General features: G+C 49.2%; 1 protein-coding gene across 1 annotated transcript in view; it reads left to right on the forward strand.

Moving 5' to 3' along the window:
- Positions 1-6,793: 6,793 nt before the first annotated feature.
- The window catches only part of TSPAN15 (tetraspanin 15), a 52,617-nt gene continuing 38,005 nt past the window's right edge, over positions 6,794-21,405 (forward strand). The window contains exon 1 of the mRNA XM_070470760.1: positions 6,794-7,007. Coding sequence (XP_070326861.1) covers positions 6,912-7,007 — 96 coding nt within the window. The 5' untranslated portion in view covers positions 6,794-6,911. The remainder of the gene's footprint in view (positions 7,008-21,405) is intronic.

Below are 21,405 nucleotides of genomic sequence, written 5' to 3' on the forward strand. Positions count from 1 at the left end.
AACCACTCCTTGTATCATGACTGTCAGACTTGATTTGCTGCTAATTTCCTCTGTGGTGGGTGGGGATGGGTTGATGTCCTAACCGCCCTCTTTTCTCATTTGTAATCAGGCACACAAACATGGAATCAGCCTGCCTCCCGATGCTGGCAGGTGGCTCCAAAAAATTTGAAGGAGAAAACCAGCCAGAGGATAAATGCCCTGGGAGGATGAATGCCAGGCACAGGGTCAGCACCTGGGCTGTGAGGGAAGGGAAGGGGGTCTGGTCTGTGAAGTCGGTCCCACCCCCCCGCCATGTCTACTGGTCCCCAGTGGACTGGGCCAGCTGTGGGCAGATCTGACTCAGTTCTTCAGGACCAGTTTGTTCTAAGTACAGTGCTTGATAATTTCATTTAGTTACCTTGAAGGGTCCCATTTCGCAGATGGCATTGGTGTCCCAAGAGGGTAACTCAGGTTCCCAGTGCCTCATTCAGAGCTGATTGGCATGTAGTAGGGCTGCCCCCACCCCCAACCCCCTAATTCTGAATCACAGTGTTTTTCTCAAAGCTGTGCTGCTTCAGGGAGCTTGACTCACCCTCAGCATGTCTCCTTGGTCCCTATCCCAAGGGATCCCTTAGAATGAACTTTTCCCTTTCCTCTCATGACAGCCTTCAGAACCTGAAAACACTGGTCCTGTCCCCTGAGCGTTCCCTTCCTCCTTCTCTGACTTTGGGGGGCACAGTCTGAAGCTCTCGCACTGGCTACACCCCTCTGAACATCTGTGAGATGATGGAAAGGATGGAAAGAAATAGGATGACCACTTGTCCTGCTTTTGTACTGGTCCTTCCTAGTTTTAGCACCCAAACTCCTCCAGTCCCAGGTGGACTATATGGTTTCTTGGGACTGTCCCAGTTTTAAAAGTCCCATAAGCCACTGACAGATGCTAGTGTTTGAGATGTTAACAGCTGGTGTCTGGGGGAAGATAGAGTTGTGCAGTCACATATAGTTGAGAAAAGCTGCATCCCCATCTTTCTTCCTGGAGAGAAACAATGTCTGTTCTCATGGTAAAGGCTTTGAAACAGTCCTGCAGCATTTCCCAGACTTATTTGATAGATCTTTTTTAGCAAAACACTTATCTCACAGAACTACTATCTTGCAGTAATGCACAATAATGCTACATAAAGTTTCAACTCTAGCCAGTATTGAACTCAATATCTGACCTATGGTGTATTATTTCTCGCTGCTTTTTAAGTAACATAGTTAACTCACTTCACTCTAGCGCAGCTGGGCCACATCTGCATTCTGTAGAAAGCATATCATTTGCCAGCTCACAGAGCATTTGAGCTTCCCACTGGAGAAAAGTCAGTTTACGTCTTTGAACCTCAGTTTCCTTCATCCTTCATCTGTAAAGTGGGATTCATCAAATCAAATTCCATGGGTGGTGAGAAATTAAGAGGTAGTAATGTGAAAGCCCACAGCTCAGGGCCTGATGCTTAATAAATAACTGGTCGGGAATAAATGGAGATCCTTGAGAGTTAAGATGGGATGGGAAGGAGAAGTGACCTAAATTCTGAGCCATGAGATGGCCCCCAAAAGAGTCAAGGAAAAACTGAAGGACAACAAATGTCCCTCCTCCAGAAGAAATAAATAGACTCAAATGTGCAGTACTTTAGGGGAAGAACTGGAGGAATGATTTAAATTGATCTGATGACTCTCAAACTTATATCATCTAACTTAAACCTCATTTTTTAGTTCTTTGGACAACTCTACCTGGGTTTTGAAAAGGTATCTGAATATATTAGATGGCCAAAGTAATTGATTTTTGACCCACTTTTCCCCCAGCAGCATTCTTCTTAACATCCCTCACATTTGTAAATAGGAGCAAACTTTACCTGGTTGCTCAAAGCAAAAACACTTGGGAGTATCTTGCTTTCTCTCTTCCTCACATTCCACACCCAGTCTGCCAGTAAACCCTGCTGGCTCTGTCTCCAAGATACATCCCCAGTGCAGCTACCTGTCACCTTTCGCAGTGTGTACCACTAGTCCACAGCCTTTCACACTGACCCTGTGCAAAGGCTTCCTAGCCAGCCTTCCTCACCCCCAGGCCTGGCCCCCTCCCGTATGTCCTCTATGCTGAAACTGTCTTCATTTTTTTGGTTGTGTGGCATGTTGGATCTTAGTTCCCTGACCAAGGATCAAACCTGTACCCCCTGCAGTGGAAACTTGGAGTTTCAACCACTGGACTGCCAGGAAAGTCCTGGCTGCAACCTTCTAAAGCTTAAATCAGATTCAGTATCACGTCCCTGCCTAACACAGTACCAGTGGCCCTCACTAAACCTGGAAATAAATCCAAACTGTTTACAAAAGTTGTGAGGCTTCTTCCCATGCCTCTGATCTCTCCCCATTCCAGTATATTCTCCTGAGGTCCTTGCACAGGCCATATGGACCCTCTCAAAGCTGCAGCTGCTCTCATGCCTTTGTACCTGTTGTTTCTTCCACTCAGCTCTTCTCCTGCATCTTTAGCACTTGTCAGTACCTGAAATTATCTTTGTCTTGTATTAGCGGTCATACATGTTGCATACCCCCCCCCCCCCCCACCATTGCCCCAATAGAAGAGAATAGCCGGTCTTGTCTATCTTCTTTACAGCTGTATCCCCAGAGCCCTGGGCAGGGCCTGAGTCACAGGAGGAGCTCGGTGTTGATTTGCTGACTGATTTGTCTGTGAGGACTATAGCTAATATTGTTGCAACTAGAAGAGAAACGGTCCAAACTGATGGTTTCACAGAGGGGGGAACAGAGGAATGGATGCCAACTTATGCAAGCCAGGTTGGTTGTGCATGATCGGCAGGTTTCTTTTTCATAGGCAGCAGTAGCCACTAAAGGTGAGGTTAGTTATTTCCTCCTACAATCTCCCTGCCAGGTTATCATGAATTAGATATCAGAACAAATCCTGCTACCCAGGTAAGCACCTATACAGCAAGCATTTACTAGCAAGGAGCCACAAAACCAGTTCATCTGTTATGTGAAGTCAGTGAAGCCCCAGCTCCCTGTATTTTTAGGTGTTCTGTCACCTTGCCTGAAGGGTCCACTCAAGACAGATACAACAGGGACTTCTCTGGTGGTCCAGTGGCTAAGACTCCGTGCTCCCAATGCAGGGGGCCTGGGTTTGATCCCTGGTCAGGGAACTAGATCCCACATGTTGCAACTAGGCACTCGTACCACAAGAGAAGCCTGAGTACTGCGACAAACAGCCAGCACGCCGCAATGAAGACCAAGTACAGCCTAAATAAATAAAATTTAAAATGTAAAAGAAGATTCAATCTCTTAAAAAAAAATACAATATTCTAGAGGCAGGATTTAGTTAGATAGATGGTCACATCAGGCAACCAGAATCCCTTAGGGTTTGGGATGCCTCAAGGATTTAGCCCAGTGCATCACCCTTAAGTCAGATGCTACAGGCACACCTTGTTTTGTTGCACTTCCCTTTATTGCACTTGGAAGGTAATGCATGTTTTACAGACTGGCTGGTGGGAGCCCTGTGTCAAGTCCAACAGCATTTGCTCCATACATGTCTCTGTGTCAGACTGTGGTGATTGTCACAGTAGTTCACATTTTTTCATTATTTGTTATGGTGATCAGTGACCTTTGATGTTACTATTGCAAAAAGATTACAACTTGATGAAGGTTCAGGTGATGATTAGCATTCTTTAGCAATAAAGTATTTTTAAATTAGGCATAGATGTTGCATTTTTAGACATAATGCTATTGCACGCTTAATAGACAATGGTATAGTATAAACCTATCTTTTATATGCACTAAGAAACAGAAATTCATGCCACTCACTTTATTGCAATATTGGAACCCCCAACCTAAAATCTCTCTGAGGTAAGATGGCAGTAACTTCATCAAAGGATAGCTCATTTCTAATACTTGTTGTGCTAATTAATAAGCCATGAATTTCACTGATGCATTCATTATGGTGCTCTCTATTCTAATAAGGATTGAGATAAGGAAAGCTGTGGGGCTGTGTTGGGCTGATTGGGTGTGACTGTGCACATCTCAGACATGATGGGAGTATTTACACTATGGAAAGTGGCAACAGAGTCCCCCTCCCCACCCCCTACCAGAGAGCTAGTTATTTAACATTGACCTACATACTACTGGATAGCTGAGTGTCCTCAGGAATGTGACCTTTCTGATAAAACTCTGACTGACCACCTCACCCTCATGACTACCTCTAGACCAGCAATGCTCAGTCATGCCTGCTCTTTAGAAATTACCTGGGACTTTTACAACAATACTGATACCTTATACGCAGGTCCCGGTTGCTGGAGGTTCTGACTTGACTGGACTGGGGTGGGACTTGGAAATCAGGAAACATTGAAAGCTCACCATGTGGTTCTAAACTGCAACCAGGGTCACACTCACATCTGTATGTCATATTGGGTTGGCCAAAAATTTCATTAAGCTTTTTTTTCTGTAAGATATTAGGGAATACGATTTATGCCACGTATTCTAACAAAGTTCATGACTAAACCTGGCTTGGCATCAGACCTGCTGACCCACAGCCAAGAGTTTCTGGCAAAAAGAGAGAAAAACTGGTGCTTCCCTGGTGGTCCAGTGGCTAAGACTTCAAGCTCTCAACACACAGGACCCAGGTTCGATCCCTGGTCGGGAACTAGATCCCACATGCTGCAACCAAGAGTTCACGTGTCACAACTAAACATCCTGCGTGCCACAATGAAGAGTAAAGATCCCATGTGCTGCAACTAAGACCCAGTGCAGCCAAATAAATAAAAATTTAAAAAAATTTTTTAAAGGAGACACTGAAAATACATTGTCACCTCTTCTGAGATTTCAGTGTTTGCCAGTGTGACTGAGTCGCCCATAGCACTTGTGATCAGGTCGGGGACAGGAAGGGACAATAAACTTGCTCAGGAACTGGGGAAAGGCTGTGCTAGCCCCAAAGAGCTCCAGGCTTCCTCTGCAGCGGTGTCTCAGCCTCATCACTCCAGGCGTAATTGTAGAGAGGCTTGGGGAGAGCTGGGGGGAGCCACTCAGATGTGTGCATGTCATTAGGGGAAGATTTGTAGAGGAACGAGTGCAGCTAGCTAGAAGGCCAGGACTAAGACGGGGACAACTGAAAGAAAATCCCAGTGGGGAAGGAGGCTAGGAGGCTAACCCCAGGGAAAAGGAGACAGACAACTCTCCCGAGGGCATGGTGCTGGGTCATCCCTCCCGGGGATGGAGCACCCCAAAGAGTGGGTGTAAGGTGAGAGCTGGTGAGGAAAGTTAGTCCTGTAAAGAGGGGTAAAGAGTTAGTTTCTTCCTCCTTAAAAGACAGAATACGGGTTTCTCTGATAGCTCAGTTGATAAAGAATCTGCCTGCAATGCAGGAGATCCCGGTTCCATTCCTGGGTCAGGAAGATCCGCTGGAGAAGGGATAGGCTACCCACTCCAGTGTTCTTGGGCTTCCCTGTGGCTCAGCTGGTAAATAATCCACTTACAATGTGGGAGACCTGGGTTTGATCCCTGAGTTGGGAAGATCCCCGGGAGAAGGGAAAGGCTACCCACTCCTGTATTCTGGCCTGGAGAATTTCATGGACTGTTGCATGGGGTTGCAAAGAGTAAAAAACGATGGAGTGAAACCATTCAAAAGACAGAAATGACAACTTCTAACCTTGAGGTAGGATGCCTTTGAGGCCCCAGGTTATTCATTTGAAGGTGACCCTCAGCAGTCCCTGGTTCCACGTCTCTACCCAACCTTGCAGGGTTTGCTCCCTTGTACCAGGAAACTGGCTTCCTTTCAACCCCTGGTCATGGCATTGCTTCCCTCCACACCCAGACCTTACTTGCTTCCTTCTGCAGTAAAACCGGCAGAACCCTGGGGGTTGGGCCGCCGGTCTCTGTCTGTCTGGCAGGCTTGGGAATTCAGACTTCGGGAATGGGACAAGAGTGCCATTCCCGAAGTCGCCACCAGGGACCCTACCCAGCCCTGCCTTGAACTCACATATTTAATTCCTGAATGCCACAAACATGGATTGCCTGGTTCCCAAGTCCCCAGCTGAGCTAGGCCTGCGGGAAAAGGAAAATAGCAGTGAGTCAAGCAGGGGCCGTGGGAGACAGACTCACAGCCAGGAAGACAGACTTTGACCCCAGACAGAGGAAAGGCTGGGCGGAAAGAGGCTGGGTCAGACCTGGGCTGTGTGTGTGCAAGGGCTGAGGCCCCTGAGTTGGGGCTAGTGGGTGAGGGCTTTTCGGAGGAGGAGGCCGTCGGGGCAGGGTTGCTGTCTCGCCTAGTCCCAGTGAAAGAGAGGATCGGAGACTAGGAGGAAAACCTCCCACTGTTGCAAAAGGAACTGTGGGGCCTTCCATGAGGGCCCTCTGCCCCCACCCTGGTCTGCGGCGCCTTCCCAGATGCGACCCTCCCGCCCCGCTTAGACTGAACAACTCCATTTCCTTATTCCATTCATGCCTTTCACACTTAATTGCACGCTTTTTAACGCCTTAGCCATAAATTCCTGCTCTTTCCCCATGGTCTTCCCTCTTGACCGCAATAGAAAGCGGGCATTCTGTGTGCCCCGAATGAAGCACACCAGCCTTCTCCGTAGCGACTCTCTGCACACACTCTCCCACGCCCCCCAACGCGCCTCAGCACGGGCGCTTTCAGATTTGCCCGCGACCTGGTTTGCACAGCCCTCGCCCCCGCCCCTGCCTTGGCCTCCTCAGGGTCCAGGGCCTCCGCCCCGCCCCAGGCCCGCCCCCTCCCCGAGCGCCCATTGGTCGCTTGGGCTGGCTGGTCCCGGGCCGGAGCTGTGATTGCGGCTCGCCGGTGTCAGTCCCCGAGCGAGCGCCGGTGGCGGGGCCGGGAGCCGGTCCGGCAGCCGCAGGTGGGGCTACTGGCAGCGAGGGACCCAGCCCGGGAGCCCCCCAGGATGCCCCGCGGGGACTCGGAGCAGGTGCGCTACTGCGCGCGCTTCTCCTACCTCTGGCTCAAGTTCTCGCTCGTCATCTACTCCACAGTGTTCTGGGTGAGTGACCCCAGTCGGGCCCCGGGATGGGAGGGGGAGAACGCGCTCCCTTGTTCGCCCACACGATGAGCCGGGGGTGGGAGGATGGGGGTTGGGTTCGGTGCAGACTTGTCTGCTCCAGGGAGCGGACAGAAGCGCACAACTGGGTTCTCGTCCCACTTTGCTTGGAAACCAGGAAATTCTGGCTGCTCGAGCTCAGCCTGAATTTCAGCCTCCGGGTGGGGAGCCTTAGAGCTCGTTGGCAAGGGCTACGACGAAGGAGCTCCGCGTGGCTCACCTGTGTGCACCTGACCAGCAGTTTGGTTCTCTGGGTCCACCAGCCTGCGCTGGTGCGTCAGGCTGTGGTTACCACGTTTGGCCGCTCCCGCCCCGCCTGCCGGGTGTTACTGAGTTCGCCTCCCCATCAGTCTGTGGAGTAGTGGTCAGGCTTTGTGGTCTGGGGTCGGGAGACCTGGACTCCTTATCCTGTCCCAGCCGACGCCCCCGAGGATACCTCTCCACTGTGCCGCGGTTTCCTCTTGGGTGGAAAGAGGATGCCTTGCGGGAGGTGTGGTCAGGAGGATTCCACCAGACGTGTCTGGGGAGGTCTCCAGCTGCTTTTAGGTGCTCGGAACTTAAAAAAGCCTCTGCACTTTACCTTCTCTTCTCTCCTGTTGGGGGACAGGATGGTTGTGGTTGGACATGAACCAGCTTCGAATCCTGCCACTACCACTTTCCGGCTGAGTGATCCTGGGGAAGTTACTTCATCTCCTGAGGCCATGGTTTCCTCATCTGCCAATAGAAACATCACAATAGAAACAGTGATGATACTCAACTTTCAGAATGGTTGTGGGGATTAACTGAAACAGGTCAAGTCCATTGATTAGAACAGGGACCAGCAAAGAGCTCAAAAAGTCTCAGCCATTGTTAATATTATGGTCAGGGGAGCTGGCCCTCCTGGTAAGCTGACCCAATAGACTGGGTTTCGCTATGGAGATTTCAGACTGGGCTGGGCCCCCTCCTAGAAATGAGGACTTCTTTCTACAGGCCAGTGCCAGCCCTGCCACTCTAGAATAGTTCCCCTGTCCCCAATATGCCACAGGGCAGACTTGCCCAGGTACCTGACACCCATCCCTTGCAAACACATGCACACTCTGGTCTCTTTCTCAACCTTCATTGAATCTTTTCTTCTGGTGGGAACTGCTAGATCTGCCATCAGGCTTTCCTTGTGACCCCTCTGTGGATGTGACCTTACCTGGTGTCCAGATCCAGATTCTCGATTTGTTCTGTTACTGACTCAATGGGAGATCTTAGGCAAGTCACTTCCCTGTTTGGGGCCTCAGAGCTGTGAATTGACTCACCCAGCTCCCAGTTCAGTTCTCTGACTCTATGTAATGAGCAAGAGTGATGAGCAGTATGTATGGGGGCTGGAGGAGGTAGCACAGATTCACTGATGGATGGTCCATGGAGGCAGAAGTGTTTTGTTTCATTTTTAAATATTTATTATTTTTTATTTTGGCTGTGCTGGGTCTTAGTTGTGGCACGCGGGAACTTTAGTTGCAGCATACAAACTCTTAGTTGCAGCATGTGGGATCTAGTTCCTCAATCAGGGATCAAACCATTGGGAGTGTGAGGTCTTAGCCACTAGACCACCAGGGAAGTCCCAGGGGCAGAAAGTTTCATGTGAAACTGGGATAGGGATGATCTGAGCTGTCACTCAGCAGTTCTCTCTCAAAGTTACACTGGAATCAACTCAGAATTTTAAAAACACTCTAGATGCCTGAGCCCTGGCATACATATTTATTTAAACTTATTTAATCTCTCCAGGTAAGTGTATAATAAGTGTTAAAAACTGCTGGGCTAGATGGTCTCACGGGCCTCTTGATTTTGATTCTGGGATTTTTTTTTTGCCTGCTCCTTGTTTGGCCTCAGAAGCTCCTTCCCTGTAGTTCAGAGTTGGCAGGGAGAAGGCTAAAGCTGATGGGTGGGGAGATGGGGAAATAGGAGAAGACCAGGAGTCAGAAGGTGGGGGTTACTTTTTTGGCTTCACCGCTTCTCTCAACATTGTCATTGTTCAGTCACTAAGTTGTATCCGACTCTTTTTGACCCCATGGACTGCAGCACGCCAGGCCTCCCTGCCCCTCACCATCTCCTGGAGTTCACTCAAGTTCATGTCCATTGAATCAGTGATGCCATCCGACTGTCTCATCCTCTGCCGTCCTCTTCTCCTTTTGTCGTCAATCTTTCTCAGCATCAGGGTCTTCCAATGAGTTGGCTGTTTGCATCAGGTGACCAAAGTACTGGAGCTTCAGCTTCAGCATCAGTCCTTCCAAAGAATATTCAAGGTTGATTTCCCTTAAGATTGACTGGTTTGATCTCCTTGATGTCCAAGAGACTCTCAAGAGTCTTTTCCAGCACCACAATTAGAAAGCATCAGTTCTTTGTCACTCAGCCTTCTTTATGGTCCAACTCTCACATCCACATGTGACTACTGAAAAGACCATAGCTTTGTCTCCTAATTTCTTTGCATCTCCATTTTCCCATCTCCAAAATGGATAACTGATATCCTGCCCCATACCTCACTGGATTGATTTTAGGGTTAGCCATGTGGGGAGACAGTGACACGTGGACAAACCAAGTGCTATAAAAAAGAAAGTCACACAGTTAAAACGAAGCTCGAATTTTCAAGGCCCTGCCTGCCACTGTCCCTGCAGCCTTAAGAAAAGCCCACTCTGTGGCCCTTGCACTGTCTCTTCTGGAGCAGGGTGGGACTCAGAACTCAGAATCCTCCCTTTTCAGCCACCTGAGACTGACTTAAAAAATCTTTAACTTCCCATCCCTGGAGGTATTAGTGCTTAATAATCTCCTTACGCATGCCAAGAACCCAGCCACCTGCCAGGGCAACTTCAGGTGCCAGAATTTGACTTCAGGGTGGAGGCCCAGTTTAAGTAATTTGTCCTAGACTGGGTCTGTTGTTATTTGGAAACCATTACAGGAAAGCTTATTAGCTCAGTGCCATTCCTTGGGAGGAGGAGTGGGGCCAAGGGCTACTTGCTTTGTAAGCCAAAGGTGCTAACATTTTCATCTCTGTATCTAAGGAGCTAAAAGTTTTACCATAGCTATGCATCTTCTGTAGGACTTTATGCTTTAAAACTTATTATCAAATAGGAAATGCAAGGACATTGTATAAAATTTAAACGTATGAAAGAGTAATCATTAGTTATAAGCATTCCTCCAATCCCTCTCTCCTGGTATGCTCTGCCCATAACTTTTGTGAGTTTCTTTATTCTTCCCCAGCCAGAGATCAAACCATGCCCCCTGTATTGGAAGCGTGGAATCTTAACCACTGGACTGCCAGGGAAGTCTCTGTTAGGAGTTTCTTGTGTTTCTTTTCTGAGATACTATCTTAGGCACAAACATGTGGATGTGTTATATATTCTTTTTTTCCCCTGCATAAAATGGCATTCTGGGCTTCCCAGGTGGCACTAGTGGTAAAGAATCTGACTGCCATTGCAGGAGACTTGATAGACATGGGTTCGATACCTGGGTCAGGAAGATCCTGAGGAGAAGGAAATGGCAACCCATTCCAGTATTCTTGCCTGGGAAATCCCATGGACAGAGGAGCTAGGCGGGCTACAGTCCTTGGGGTTGCAAAGAGTCAGACATGACTGAACACACACACACAAAGTAGCATGCTATACACAGTTCTGCCCTTACCTTTTCATTTAAATTTAAATGCATGTAAATTTTGGAGCTCTGATAGGGGCTGCCTCATTCTATTTGATGACTATGTAGAATTCACTGTGCGTGAGTGCTAAGTCACTTCAGTTTGTGTCTGACTCTTTGTGACCCCACGGACTGTAGACCACCAGGCTCCTCTGTCCATGGGATTCTCTAGGCATAAATACTGGAGTGGGTTGCCATACCCTTCTCCAGGGGATGATCTTCCTGACCCAGGGATTGAACCCGCATCTCTTTTGTCTCCTGCATTGGCAGACAGGTTCTTTACCACTAACGCTGTCTGGGAAGTCCAGAATGCACTGTAGGCTATGCCAAAATATATTTCATCAGTCTCCAGCTCGGGGACTCAGGTTGTTTCCAATCTTTAGTTACTGCAAATAGTGCATCTTTGAATGTGTCATGTTGCACATGTGTGTGTATGTCTGCAGGGTGATTTCTAGAAGTGGAATTGCTGGGTTAAAGGCTATATGAATACATGATATACATATGGGAATGCACTCATCTTAAGTGTATACAACTTAATGAATTTTTACAAAGTGAACATCACTGTATAATCAGCCCCCAGGTCAACCAACAGAACTGTCAGCAGAACCAGAAACCCACCTTGTGTCCACTGGCCAGTTGCTACCACTCCTCACCAGTAGTAATCACTATTGGGATGTCTAATAGCACAGAACAGTTTTGCCTGCTTTTGTATGTGCATTAAAATTTTTGATTAATGTTGTTAAAATAGCCATACTAGAAGCTATAAGTATTATAAATTATTTATGTATAATTTATATTACTTTAAACTGATTCACTTTTTAAAATTAAATTTATTTATTTCCCATGTGACTTGCAGGATCTTAGTACCCCAACACTTGGAGTGAACTTGTGCCCTTGGCAGTGAAGGCATGGAGTTCTAACCACTGGATTTCCGGGGAATTCCCTAAACTTAAATTTATTTTTAAAAGGAGGCTTTATGTCACTACCTCCAATGGGGAAGGCTTCCTAAATGGTGCAGTGGTAAAAAAATCTGCCTGCCAATGTGGGAGAAACAAGAGACACGGGTTTGAGCCCTGAGTCAGGAATATCCCTTGGAGGACTACATGACAACCCACTCCAGTATTCTTGTCTGGAAAATTCAATGGACAGAGGAACCTGATGGGCTACAATCCATGGGGTTACAAGAGTCAGATATGACTGAGCACACACACATACACACAACGGGGAACCAGAATTCCTCATCAAAAATAGCTGATAACAGTGACAGTAAATACAGTGCAGGGAAAACAAAATACCATTATTAAATCCCAGCTGGATACAGTGGATGCTATAAGCTGAGAACCTGAGGCTTGGCTGGGTTGTTCCAAAGGCAGGTTGGCAGATAGATGTTCTGAGAGATGTAAAGACAAACTGACACCAAAGGCAAGATTTGTTCCTTGATGAGATTGAAGGATCAGAAGGGAAATGAGCAACAAAAACTTCTCTTAGTCTGTGAGTCAATATGAACATAACCTTGAACCACTTACGAGATCTCTTGTGCCACTCTTGGGGGCCCTCTCATTTTTTTTTAGAGGAAGAGGGTGACCCTGGGGTTAAAAAGGGCATGTCTCAAGGTCACTCAGCACAGCTGGCACTAGCCTCCAGGTGTCCTCATTTCCAGTTCAGTGAGAAATGAGCTCATCCACAGGCTCTTGGAGCCTCCTCTTCCCACTGCATGGGTGAATCATTCTGACACATGTGTCCTCAGCCCACTGGGGACATACCTCTAATTATAGCACCGACCACAGGGTATCCTAGAGATCTGTTTACATGACTTTTTCCTTGCTGGACTGTGGGCTCCTGGAAGTCAGGGGCGTAGCTCTTTCATATCCTCTTCCAGATACTGGTCTCAGGGCTGGGCACACAGTAGGTGCTCTGGAAAGGCTTGTTGCATTGGGGTGACTGAGTCCCGACCTGTACCTCGGAAGCAGGGATTGGAGATGTGGGCACCCGGATCAGAGGCCAAACTGGGTGTGTAGCCAGCAGTGGTCAAGTTTGCTGACGCTTTGAATTTGCAAAGTGGGCTGGACTGATTATGGAGACACTGGCTGTCTAGAAAGCACCAAGCCTATCCCCTTACAATGAGGTAGGGTTTTAGGTTGGGTAAGGGTGTCGGGGCTGAGTGTTGATAATTGGGAAGGAACTGGGTGTGGATAGCTGGTGGAGGTTATAAATGCTGGAGGCAATATTAAATCTTGTCCCTTTAAGGATGGGCCTCATTACCATAGTTCGACCTGTGTTCCCCAAAGTTTAATAGTTAAGAGTGTGGACTCTGTACCAAGCTATCTGGGTTCAAATCTGGACTCTGACACTTACAGGTAGAGTGACATAGGCATTAACTTCCATCTGCCTCAGTTGTCTTATCTGAAAAATGGGTGACACCAGAACCTACCTGAGAGTCGCTGAGACCAGTTATTGGAAGGGCTTAGAGCAATGCCTGCCACAAGATAAACACTACACCAGCTACTTAAGAGTTAGCCATTCTTTCCCTGCATTCCTTTCTATTCTTCTTGATGCTCAAGAGCCATAGACTGAGAATTAGAAGGCACCTCTGGTGTGAACTTTTCATTTTACTGAGAAGGAAACAGGCCTGGAGAGGAGAAGCAAAGATCAGAGACCCCACAGCAAGTCAGTGACAGACCCAGACCAGGACTTAGCTGCCTGACTTCAGTTTCTTCATGGGGTCACTGTGACCTTTACCAGCAATGGTACCCCCCTCCCCCCTCCCCCATTGATCCCTCCACTTGGCAGGGCCCCAGGTGTAAGTGGACAACAGCATTTCTAGAAGGAGGTACCTAGCTTCCCTCTTGAGCACAGCAGGAATTTTTAAGTTTTGAAAAGAGCTTTGTTTGTGCAAAAATAATATGTGGCACATAGTTGAAAAAGAATTCCAAGCAATTCAGGTAAGCACAGAGATGAAAATAAAAGTCACTTTCGGTTCTATCACCAAAAGACCCATTATTGGGGTAAATACTCATTTGAACATCTCATTACACATTTGTGCATGCATGCTAAGTGACTTCACTTGTGTCTGACTCTTTGCAACCCCGTGGACTGTAGCCTGCCAGACTTCTCCATCCGTGGGATTCTCCAGGCAAGAATACTGGAGTGGGTTGTCATGCCCTCCTCCAGGGGATCTTCCCAACCCAGGGATTGAACCCACATCTCTTATGTCTCCTGCATTGGCAGTCAGGATCTTTACCACTAGCACCACTTGGGAAGCCCCTTCCTTATACATATATGTAGATATTTAATTTTTTTTTTTTACTGTGTTTGATTGTTTGAGAAGTTCTATTTGCTTCTTGTTCTAGGCAAGCATTTCAAAGAGAAAATAGTGAAACTCAAGCAGAAAGTAAGGCAGCCTTCATAGTGGAGGTGGTCACCATGCCTCCTGGGCCCAGAGATGGCCTGGGGCTGGGCTCAGGCCTCAGGCCCAGGGAGGTCCCTCCCCTCCCCCAGCCAGGCCACAGGATGTTTACAATCCAGAGAATCCAGAAGGCACCCCCCAAGGGGTTTGGAGAATTTTCTAATGCCCTCATTTTCCAGATGAGCAAGTAAGGCCCCAAGAAAGTTTCTTTGTGCTTAGTCGAGGCTTCTGTGGGTAAACCCGCCTTTTCCTGTAAGTGAAGGGTTGTTTTGTGCTGTAGGGCTGGGTGGGACCTCATTGCTGCCTTTGGTTGCTCTTGAGAAGCAGGAGTAACAACCTGCCCTTCTTCCCCCTGCCCAGTGCCTCTTCTCTGTGGGTGGCTCACAATGCCAACCTAGGGTAGGATTCAGAGTCAGCCAGACTAGGCACTGAGAATGAAATTTCTGGACCAGCTGGCTCCAAATACAGGGGAAAGATGTCTTCTGGGTAAGCCCGGCCATGGGGGACTGAAAAGACAGAACTTTCCCAGAGAGCACCTCTGGCTGTGAGTGGATTGGAATCGACATCTTCACAGAAGGCAGGAGAGTCCGGTCTTGACAGACCATTCCCTCCAAGGTGGGGACCATTTGTTTGGTTATTCAGTCAACAGTTAAATAGTTATTTAATGCCTACTGTGTATACAGGCACAGTGATAGTTAACCAGGAAACAACTGTGAACAAGACAGACAAACCTCTAAATACACATAGTTGTGATAGGTGTTAAGAAGCAAATTAGGGAGGAAGTGGGGAAAGGTGGAAGTTCCTACTTTAAATGGGGTGGTCACGGAAAGACTTTATGAGGAGCTCAAAGACTAAGAGGCTTCCCATGTGGTTCAGTGGTAAAGAATCAGCCCGCCAGTGCAGGAGATGCAGGAGACATGGGTTTGATGCAGGAGACATGGGTTTGATCCATGAGCAGGGAAGATCCCCTGTAGGAGAAAATGGCAACCCACTTCAGTATTCTTGCCTAGAAAATCCCATGAACAGAGGAGCCTGGCGGGCTACAGTCCATGGGGTCACAAAGAATCGGACATGACTGAGCAACTGAGCACGCATGCAAAGACTGAGAAGGAGCCAGCCACACAAAAGGCCTGTAGAGAACATCTCAGATGGAGGGAACAGTAAGTGCACAGGCCCGTTGCAGCACATGAGGATGCCTAAGAGGACCAAATTATGGGAGGAGAGACTGGTGGGAGTCTGGTCATATGAGGAGTCTGGGGTCTGAGTGACCTAGGGGGGAGGTTTCATTGTCAGGACTCGATGGCAGTGCCATCTGGAGACATGGATCAAGTGCTGGTTTTGCTGTGACTCTGGGTAAAGAGCGGACTCCCTGAGCCTGCTAGATGACTCATCTATGGATACTGTGGGGAGGATCCTGCAAGATGAGCGATGCGGAAGCTCCCAGCTCACTGTAGGCCTGGTCCATGGAGGGATGGAGACTTACCTGGGGAGCCTTACAGAGCTCAAGGGAACTGGGACATTAGATGTGATAACTTCTGGAACTTGTCTTATCAGAGCAGGTTACTTTCTCCTGGGGATGCTCTGCCTGCTTAGAGCAGATGGCTGTGGCTTTGCCCTTGGGTGGAAAAGTCTGACCCCTTGGGAGAACATGTGGCTTCTTCTGAGAGCTGGGTCCTTCCCACCCTTTAGTTCCTGGCACCAGTAGAGGCTCTGCACCACATGCTGGGCCTGCGAGTCTAGCCTAACGAGAAGGCTCTGAGAACAACCAGATGGGAGAAGGCGGATGGAAGAAGCACTTCTGGGAGCCCAGTAGCAGGGTCTGCCCTGGCCAGAGAATGTCAGACAGATGATGTCAATAGGGGCACTATTCAGCTCCAGGCTGGGCCTTCTTGCCTAGGCCAGGAGGAGGAGAGACCAAGGAGCAGATTGGGAGAAGAGGAGATGAAGAGGTCAGTCCACGAGGGAGATGGAAACTGAAATCAGGCGGCAGTGGCCAGCTGGGGATGGTGTGTGGTTTTCTGCCTGACTGTCTGGCTGTGACCACAGAGGAGCCCTGGGGAGACTTCCAGAAGGCGGGAGCTGGGCTGGAGGGGCGCAGAGGCCAGGCTGAAAGGAGCGGAGATGAGCTTCGGGAGGGGAGAGTGGGTCACTGCAGAATGGGAGGTTTCTTGGGCCTGGTTGTTGAGGTCAGAAACACCCACTGGGGGAACTAGGCCTGGAGGCCCAGCTCTGCTAGGCAACTAGTTAGGAGAATGAGCGCTTCCTGTTTGATGGGTGGGGAGCAGGTCTGACTGAGTGACTGTGGACAAATCATGAGCACCTCTGTGCCTCAGTTTCTTATCTGTGGAAGTGAGGTAACCCTTGTACCTTGAACAGAACCAGGCTTGGGTGGGGCAATGCCTCCAGAGCTCTTAGCAGGGTGTCTTGTGTAATAAGCATCAGCATGGATGCTGGGAGAAGTGGCATCACTGGGTGGGAGCCTGGTGGCAGCTTGCTGGGTGTTGGCAGAGAGGCTGGAGAGTGGGAGGAGCCTCCACTTTGCACTTACATCGCTGAACTTGCACTTCACTTCTCTGGGTTCTCAGAACAACCCTGTAAGCTGGACACTCGTCCCCTTTTACAGCTGAGGGGACTGAGGCCTAGGGAGAGAGACATGACTGACACACCCCACTGTTTGCCTCCATCCCTGAGACCAGAGCTGTTTCACTGTGGAAACTGTACCTGTTGTGTTTTGTTTAATTCTTTGCAAAGGAGACTTTCTCTCTAATGGAGATCTTTGCATCTTAGTCTGCTGGGAAGTAAATATTTGCCCAGAGGGTAGAAGGAGAACAGCCTTGGCCTGGGTTCTCAGAGCCCTCCCCGTTCTCAGAGCCCTCCCCTTCCTCGGGAGAGCCCCTCCCAGATGGTGGGTGGCCTTGGACAAGTCACAGGACTCCCTGTGCTGTTTGCCATCCCTACCAGAAGATGGGCTGAATTGGGTTCGGTGCAGGGGGCCGCGGTCAGTTCCTGTGCATCCACTGAGAGCTGGGCACTGGGCCCAGAGAAGGGCACATTGTGCTTGGTGGTGGGCGGAGGGCAGCCTCCAGCCTGCCCCATCACAGACTGGGGCCAAGTGCCTGGCTGGAGTGGAGTGGGGTGCTGGCTTCTGAGGTTGGCACGAATTTAGAGACTGGGTCACTTCCTGAGGTCAGAAGACAGGACCTTCTAGGCCATTGGATCTGTGAGGCCTCCCGTCTCGTGGATTTCACAAGTACATGTGTCTAAGATCCATCTTCACAGCTGATTCCATGGGTCTGGGTTGGGGCCCAGGCAGCTATAATGTTTAAACTTCCCCAGGTGATTCTAAGGAGCTGTTGGAGTAGAAACTGCAGCTCATGGTGGTGTCTGTGAGGGGATTCTGATGGAGCGGCCTGGTTTCCAAGCCGACTTTCTCACTAGCTGAATCCTGACTGACTTGCTGAATGTTTTCCCAACCTTGCTGACCATCTGGACAGTGTCTGTGGGCTGAGGAAGTCGGTGTGCCTGTTTGGAGGAACATCGCTGGGAGGGAGCTATCCTGGAAGTGGAGGAAGCACGCTAGGTGGGCGTGGACAAGTGGGGGGTGTGTGTGTGGGGGGTGTTGGCAGCACCCAGTCGGGGCTGGTGGAGGTGTGTAGAGACCATCAGCCTTGGCATGTGGGTGATTGTGTGGAGGCTGGGCTTCTCTGGGGATCTGGATGTATCTGGTTGTGGGTGGGTATCCATTGTTCTAGAATTCTGTTTTCCTTTTGTTATCTTTACAACATACCTTTATCTGCTTTAAAGGCAGTGCTTCTCTGTAGTTAAGTTTGTTAACTTGAAGATGTTTCTATAGAACCAGACTTGAAGTTTCTTGAGCCAGGGATTCATGCACTTAGAGGGTGAGCTGTGATCACTTCTCCCCTTCAATTATGCCTCCAGTTTGAGAACAGCTGATCTTTCGGCATTGTGTTGGAAGGCTGACTGTGATCTACTGAGTATCAGAGACCTAAAGTAATGACCCTACAGGGATGTGCAGCAAGGAGGGGAAGCAGAGTTTCAGATGGCTGTGATGAACCTGCTCAGGGTCACTGTAATGGCCCAGTTAGTGGAAGGATGAGGACTTGGCTTCTGACTCTGACCATGAGTTGTGTAGTGGGTTGAATGGTTCCCCCCCACCAACCCCCAACAACAACATAAAAGATATGTTCATGTCGCAGAACTTGTGAATGTGGCCTTGTTTGGGAAAAGGGTCTTTGCAGATATAATTGGGTTCAGAATCTTGTGATGAAGTCACCCTGGATTGACTGAACATGGCTTAAACTGAAATGACAAGCATCCTTGTAAGAGAAAGGCAGAGGGAGCTTTGAGGCAGAAAAGACGGACACGCTGCAGGGGAAGCCGTGTGAATGCAGAGGCCAAGGAATGCCTGGAGTCACCCACAGAAGCTGGAAGAGGTGAGGGAGGATATTCTCCTGCAGCCTCTGGAGGAGGCATGGCCCTGCCACACCTTGGTTTCAGGCTTCTGGCCTCCAGAATTTTGAGAGAACTCATTTCTGTTGTTCTAAGCAGGTCTACCTGCTATGGTAGACCAGAGAACCAATGCAAGCCCTTTCTGCTTCACCCGGTTGCCTGGCTAGGGAGGGGCCCAGTTGAGCAAGGCCTTGAAAATTCCTTTCCCTTCTGCAGGTGCAGAATGCGAAGGAGAAGGGGTGGGGCGGGGGGAGGAGCCTGGCTGGCTTGGTGGGCAGCCTTATAGTCCCACCCGCTGGGCCCCGCCCCTCACGAAGCCCCGCCCCTCAAGCGGCCCGGCGCCACGCAGGCCCCGCCCCGTTCCAGCCTCTGCCCACGCAGATCGAAGACTGTGCTCTGCAACTGATTTCTCAAGGGTTTTTCTTCTACGAGGAAAGCCTGATAGAAAGAGGTTAAAGCTTGGGAAGGGAGTACAAGTTAGCTCTCAGGAAGGACTTCCCGATTCTGAAAATAGTTAAATCTAAGCTGCTTGCCGAGCGGGACTGTGAAACATCTGCCATTCCCCTACAACCTCTCAGAACAGGAGTGTCACCCATCCTTTCGGGCATTTAGGATGTGGTGGAGTTCCAGTTTGGGCGAACTTCGAAGGGCCATGGAGGGCATCTGGTGTAAGAACACCTTCCTTCCGGAGCAGAGGGAACTGAGACCAGACCACACAGAAAGTGCCTCTGGTTCTAATACCTCCATCAGGGGGACAATGGGAACTGCTTAGTGATTTCACCGCAGTGGCATCCTCTCTCGCTGGCATTGTTGGTGTCCTCCCCTGTAAACGGGCCTGCTGCTGCACCTGGGGCAGAGACCTCATGTGTGACCTGTCACAGACTGGCCTTCTCTGCAGAGCCAGAAAGAGCTCAGGCAATGGGAACTCTGGTACACGCCTCTGACCTGGTTCTCTTCAGCCTTTGCTGAGGGAGCTCTATTTGCCTGACCCTATGCTGGGCTGGGGGACAGATGATCCAGTCGTGTCCCTGTCCCTCGAGAGGCTGGCACTCACTGCGTCCTACCAGTGTGCTCAGGACAGCGGCAGATGTTCTGTGATTGGGGTGGAGCCGGTCAGCAGCTCCCAGGAGGCTCCCCTCCCAGGAGGGAGGCTTAGTCAGCAGTGGAGGCTTGGGTTCTGGGCGGAAGCAGCCACTTGACTCTTTCCATCCTGGAGAGGAGGTGGGCTTAGCATCAGAGCAGAAAAAAGAGGAGGACAGGAGTTGTTCAGGGACCCACAGGCCTGAGACAGGAGCGGCCCTGTTTTTGTCCTTTTCCACTGCAGTCTCCTTTGGTGCTCACCTTACTTAGAATTAAGCTTTCCCTTTGCAGTTAGAAAACCCCTTGTCTGCCCTGTCTGACCTGGTTGTGTCTTGTGCATCCTCCTCTTTTTCTTTTTAATTTTTCTCCCAGCTTTATTGAGATATGATTGACATACAGGACTGTATACGTTTAAGGTGTACATAATGATTTGATAATGGTTTGAATTAAATCATGAAATGATTATCACAGTAACTTTAGTGAACATCCATCGTCTTATATATCAATAGGTATAAAATTAAAGAAATAGAAAAGAAAAATTTTTCCCCGTGATGAGAATGCTTAGGATTTACTTTTTAAAAACTTTCATGTATGACATACAGTAGTGTTAATTATATTTATCATATAGTAAATTACATTTCTAGTATTAATTTACCTTTTAACTGGGCATGTGGGATCTTAAGTTCCCTGACCAGGGATTAAACCCGTGCCCCCTGCAGTGGAAGTGAGGAGTCTTAACCCCTGGATTGCCAGGGAAGACTCTTGTCTTTTTAAAGCTAACAATGAATGAGCCCTCCCTGTGTGCTAGACTGTGTTGTTTCCTAGACGTTCTCTCCTTTAATCCTCCAGCAACCCTAAGAGCAGTTTTAGGGTTATTGTCCCATTCTACAGTGAGATAAAGATAGGCTCAGAGAGGTTAGGGAACTTGCAAGTAAATGCAAAGCCTTACTCTCTCTTCTGGCAAACTTCTCGATGCCTTCCTGTCCCAGGTATTTGTCCTTGGGAGGAGAACATTTTTAAGGGAGGTGGACTGTTTGGGGATGAGTTGTTTGTTCATTGGTTCTATCCTTTAGTCACTCATTTAACATTTCCTAGGCATACAGGAAATACTTGGGGGCTTCTCAAGTGCCGCTAGTAGTAAAAACCCCGCCTGCCAGTGTAAGAGATGTGGGTTCGACCCCTGGGTCGGGAAGATCCCTTGGAGGAGGCATGGCAATCCATTCCAGTATTCTTGCCTGGAGAATCCCATGGACAGAGGAGCCTGGTGGGCTACAGTCCATGGGGTCTCAGAGAGTCGGACACGACTGAAACAACTTAGCATGCACACATGCATGCCGGCCTACAGGGGCCGTCAGATTCTCCCTAAGGTGCTGCTAGAGGAGCAAGGGCACTGGACCAACTTTCTGGGGCAGGGACCCTGGGCTCCTCAGGGAGATGAGCTGACTGCCCCACTCTGCAGAAAGCGCGGTGGCAGCCCTGACGTGGCCCAGGACACCTGGGCCAGTGCCCTTGAGGCTGTAGGCTCTCTGGAGCTACAGGAAGGGAGAAATGGGGCCTGCCTCCCTGTCCTTCAGAAGCAGGTTTTTTAATTTTTATTTTAGGAGAGGATGTGCCAGGGCGTGAGAACTCTTTGTTCCCAGTGAGAGAAGGCAGCTTGCCGTGGAGAAAGCACTGGCCTTAGGAGTCTGGAGGCCTGGGTCACAGCTGCTGACCGAAGGCTAATGTGCTGTGTGACCT

This window comes from Odocoileus virginianus, chromosome 7, assembly GCF_023699985.2.
Source record: "Odocoileus virginianus isolate 20LAN1187 ecotype Illinois chromosome 7, Ovbor_1.2, whole genome shotgun sequence".
Classification (NCBI taxonomy): domain Eukaryota; kingdom Metazoa; phylum Chordata; class Mammalia; order Artiodactyla; family Cervidae; genus Odocoileus; species Odocoileus virginianus.